Source organism: Cucumis melo, chromosome 2 (assembly GCF_025177605.1).
Source record: "Cucumis melo cultivar AY chromosome 2, USDA_Cmelo_AY_1.0, whole genome shotgun sequence".
Taxonomy (NCBI): domain Eukaryota; kingdom Viridiplantae; phylum Streptophyta; class Magnoliopsida; order Cucurbitales; family Cucurbitaceae; genus Cucumis; species Cucumis melo.
Genome location: NC_066858.1, coordinates 23,661,560 through 23,666,383, shown reverse-complemented (window position 1 = coordinate 23,666,383; position 4,824 = coordinate 23,661,560). Strand labels below are relative to the sequence as shown.

Genomic DNA, 4,824 nt, shown 5'->3' with positions numbered 1-4,824 from the left:
ATTCACAATTACTTTCAATCAAGAAATAAAAAATTATCTCTCTACTAAACTAACCTTTTTGTAATTATCTTTTTTCTACCAAAATAATAGAAAAACGTAAGAAAAAGGGGGGGAATACTTACCACTATACTACAACGACTTGTTGACATGTCGATCACTAAGAACTTATTTATTGTATATTATCTATTAATCAATATAGTAGTAAATTTACTAAATATAGATAATTTTTGAAATTTATATTATGAATTTATCGATGATTAATCATTATCTTGTTATATATAATGTTTATTTTTTTTACTACAACAAAAATAGGGATGAAAGTAATGAGCCTTCTTCGTTAATTACAGTTAAATTAATTTTTATTTATATCTAATTTTATATTTTTTAAATGTAAATTCATATATATATTTTTTAGCAACTATGAGACGATGAGTTGAGTAATCAATCTCTAGAGACAAAAGTTATGTCAATCGTTGAGCTAAAATCACTTTGGCAATTTATCATATTATTAAAAGATACATTATTACGAGATATATATTAAATTAAAATGAAACGGGAATGAAACTCTTTTCCTTTTTTTCTCTCTTTCTTTTTTTTTTCAAAAACTTTTTAAATTTATATTATATTTTGATGGAATTCAAAATTTGATTAAAATTAGGAAGATATCATTTTAATTTATTCTTATATCAAGAATGAATACGTTCGAGAAATAGAAAAAAACTAGTATTGGAACTTTTTTCTTTTCGTTATTTCTACTTGAAATAACCATCATGACAAGTAGATAAAAAAATAGTATTCGAGATACTGGTTGAGTTACGAAGTCAAAAGTTAATATGTAGAAGTTAGTAAGTCTATGTTCAAGCGAAGATTTGTAAGGTAAAGTTCTTCCATAAATGCGCAAGTCCATCCTTATTATTGAAGTTCAATTATTTGGTGGACCGAACACCTGCTGATTTATCCTCTTGCTCTTAATTTCGAAGCTTGTATTTTATAGAACTTTCTTTGTTTCAGTCCTTTAGCAGCATAGGACTATGATGAAGCCAATGGCTGACCCCAAAAGTTTATAGTAGAAAAATGGGAAGATTTCATTAATGGCATCATCATCATCACTATTTGTATTGATATTTTACATTTACATCATTTTCCCAATGGCTCTAAGTGCATATTAAACTTTCTACTCTCTATAACATTATAAGATTAGTATGTAGCTAAGCTAACTCATCAGCAGCATTCATCCTCTCAAACATCTTTGGCTGACTATACCTTAAAGCAGTGGCAAAACCTTCTCCAACACCCGGGAGTTTTCAATGTTTCCCATTCCATAGTGTCGCTAAACTTTGCTTTCTCGCTCAACTCATCAAACGAGTCGACGAGGTTTTGCAGCCTTGCTACAAATTCAATCAAGAGAGAAGTGAACGTAGCTAACGACAATGCGCTTGCATTTTCGTATGTTTTCGATTCTTCTTCCTGTATTGCTCCGTTTTGTTTGACTGATACCTGTGCAGGCCATGATCCTAGTTTCTTGAACATTTTCGAGGGGGGGAGTGGAGTGGACCGTACAGAGTTTATGTCTGATGACGTACAGTCGTCCCAGCTTTTCAGGACTGGGAAGGCCCTGAGATCAAGCACAGCCTCACTGAGTGATCTGTATTCACGAAACCTTATTTCTTCATCATCCAAGTTGAGTAGTTCTTGGGGTTGTCCTACGTCCTCGGGACGATTGCCAATTTCCCAGCTCTCTGAATTGACTAGAAGGTAGGATTTTGCGTCGATCTTCTTTTGCAACTCTTCAGCAGCATCATGTACCTCAGAAAGTATGGATGCCGAATCTAATTTCTCCATTTTTTTCAACTTGTTCCCAAGCTCGCGCAGGACTTTAGCACCTTCGTAACCTACCCTCCGAAGCTCACTACCAAATACCTGTCGTCTTTCAGCTGAGGCCTGGACATTCAAATATATTCATTAAAAATAAGACTAAAACAATATATGCAACAATGGACAATATAAATGAATGGAAGCTCAAAAGATAACTTATGCAATGAATCGATGCATATTTAACACAGAATGTCAAACAAATATATATTGTACATGACTCGATGTGAGTTCGAGCATGAAGAACAAAGTACCTGTATTTCTGATAGTATACATCCATGTAATGCCATTATAGCAAAGGCACAATGCCTCAGTGCACCGGCTACTTTAACATAATTTTTCCATGGATATTTGAGCATCTTGTAACGACCGTGTGGCGGTTCCCAGATTGCGAATCCCATCTTCAGACCAAAAAAGAGAAGATTACAAAGAATAAAAAAGATGAAAACGTTATTTTAGTAATTAGTAATTGTATTTCTTTTCTCGAAGGGGAATAAGGAAAGCCAGCATAATGCGGTAAAACTCACCAGAGTTTCTTCTTGACTCAAAGATTCCATAGCTGACCTATAGCCTTTGTACAACGGATCATCAGATGCTTGGTAGGTGAGGATTTTCGATGGTATTCTCTCGTACTCGACACAATTAAGGTAGCTGTCAACACAACCTAATTGAAAGAAAAGTAGTTGAGCAGAAACGATCACAATCACAATAGATTTGGTATCACAATTAAATTTGACTAATGCCAGCATCAAATAGAAAAATGCTAACCAACCTTCTAAGGATGCTGCCACGCCTGCAAAGTTTTTAACTACTAGATTATGTAGATCCTCACCAGCCCAAATGGGGTAAATGCATATGTTTACAACCAAACACACTCCAGCACCAAGTGCAATGAGCAAGAATCGTGTCACGGCGGTATGGATAAATTCTCTAGTTCTATATCCCGACACCATTATGAAACAATATGTCAACAAGAAAACTCGAAATCCATATTCGTAAGGCTTCATTGTGGGATACAATTTAGCATAAGTAGCAAAGAATCCTGCCAAAACATCATAAAGCCACCAAATCAGAGATTCTTTATATAAAATAAACTGAAGGAATGGGTCAGAAAAGACATTCTGTCAACTTCAAAATCATTAAATCAATGATTAGAAAGAAAAAGAAAACAGACCTATGATAAAGATACTGGTGACAACCAGAACCTCTTCCCATTCTCCTGCAAGAACTGATAACTCTGCCATTCCCAATGCAAGACCTCCAGCTGAAAGTGTGCCAATTCCACGGTTCAATCCTTTGCTTAAAGTTGCTCCTGAATCATCATTTTGGATCCAATAACCAAACAGATCATGGTGGAAGAACATAGAAGTTCTACATTTAGAGTACTCAAAAGGCAGAACAACATTAAAATACATAACAAAATGACCATTACACAAGAAGTCAACGAAGATGGGCCCATAAGTATAATATCCAACACTAATTACAACAAAAACTAAAGATTTCAGCTAACCCCACTTTGCCAAAAGGACAATCAACAATTAGGTCTGAGGTACAAGTAAAAACCTAACAGTTCAAAAGGGGAAACGATGGGCCATCCCGATTTAATAAACATTACTTTAGATAAACAGTCATCAGTAAGCTCAAGTTTCTTGGTTTCAGGGTATGATGTAATACATTAATCATTATGGAGTCTAATGAAAGTCAAGTGTAAAACGTAACCCTAGGCCAACCCAGAAGCAAATTCAAAACAGAATTAAGAAACAAAACAGATGGAAATTCAAGATTACCAATGCTAAACTCAAAGACGACGACAACAGTGAGAATAGCCCAAACAGAGTAGCGGCTGAGCTCTTCAACGGGTTGTTTGAAGAATATCAACAAAGAAATAAGCGTAAGAGCGAGACCCATTTTAGCAGAGAAAACGATCTTTCTAGGGTCGGAAACACCCATCTGCCAAGCTTTGTAAAGAACATCCTGAACAGAGTTCCATATATAAGAGAATCTATGAAAAACGGAGGAACAACAGGAAGGATTCTCATGAATGGTTTGAATGGCGCTGAAACCCAGGTCAGGAAATTCCTTAGCCGTCGAAAGAAGCCTCTCCCTCCTCTCGGCAAAACTGTGTTTGAAGGAACCGTACTTGGGCACCATGGTTTCGGTTGTGAATCGAATCAAAACTTTTGAACAAAGAAACACAGACCCTTTGAATGGCGAAAACAAAAACCGATGAGAAGAGAATTTGGAGAATTTTTCAAAGTGATTCCCAGAAAAAAGGAGAAAAAATGAGTTGAAATTGGCGCAAGTTTAATAGTAGTGGTGGACTGAACTCAGCCAAATTATTGTTCAACAATTCCTCGCATTTATCAAATGTATTTGTGAAGCCTTCATCTTTTTTCTTTTTTCTTTTTTCTTTTTTTCTTTAATAATAATAATAATAATAATAATAATAATAATAATTACTTTTTCCTTTCCCTTTTGAACACCAAAATTTAATATATTTATTTTCATAAAGATAATCTAAATCTATAATCAGTGAGATTTAAATTATTTTAACAAGATCCCAAATTATTGATTTTAATTAAAAAAAAAAATTAAAACCTAACTAAGTGTTCAAAAAGAGAAATACAAAACTAAATTTTTTGAACAAATGTCATGGGTTATAGAGTATTAGTGGTATGTAGTGAGTTTGTGTTGTGTCTTAGGCTTAGATATTCATTTTCATTGGTGGGATGAATGAAGGGACCCACATGATTTCTAGGCATCCCACCTGTCCTTATCCTCATCGACATTCTTTCCAAATTCCCTCAACGCTTTTCTTCTTCTTTTTTTTGTCTATCAAATTATTATAAACTATTATTTCTTTATATATATATATATATATATATATATATAGTTCATGAATTTGTCCACTAAAATATAGTTAGGTGATTTAAACAGTTGCACGCTTTTCAA

At 34.2% G+C, this 4,824-nt stretch overlaps 1 protein-coding gene across 1 annotated transcript; it reads right to left on the bottom strand.

Annotated features, from left to right (window-relative positions):
- Nucleotides 1-1,060: 1,060 nt before the first annotated feature.
- On the bottom strand, nucleotides 1,061-4,544 carry LOC103494118 (aluminum-activated malate transporter 9). Its single transcript, XM_008455164.3, has 6 exons — nucleotides 3,660-4,544; nucleotides 3,047-3,184; nucleotides 2,645-2,914; nucleotides 2,400-2,536; nucleotides 2,127-2,273; nucleotides 1,061-1,941 (listed from the first exon to the last, which is right to left on the bottom strand). Exons 1-6 carry the CDS (start codon nucleotides 4,021-4,023, stop codon nucleotides 1,258-1,260), a joined length of 1,740 nt encoding a protein of 579 aa, XP_008453386.1. The 5' UTR covers nucleotides 4,024-4,544; the 3' UTR covers nucleotides 1,061-1,257.
- Nucleotides 4,545-4,824: the final 280 nt, after the last annotated feature.

Bases quoted from the DNA above. Each gene is read 5' to 3' on its own strand.
- LOC103494118 (XM_008455164.3), bottom strand. From the start codon at position 4,023: ATGGTGCCCAAGTACGGTTCCTTCAAACACAGTTTTGCCGAGAGGAGG. The intron at 2,915-3,046 runs GTCTGTTTTCTT...ATGTTTTGGCAG, and splicing joins CACCAGTATCTTTATCATAG to GATTCTTTGCTACTTATGCT. The intron at 2,537-2,644 runs GTTGGTTAGCAT...TCTTTCAATTAG, and splicing joins CGTGGCAGCATCCTTAGAAG to GTTGTGTTGACAGCTACCTT.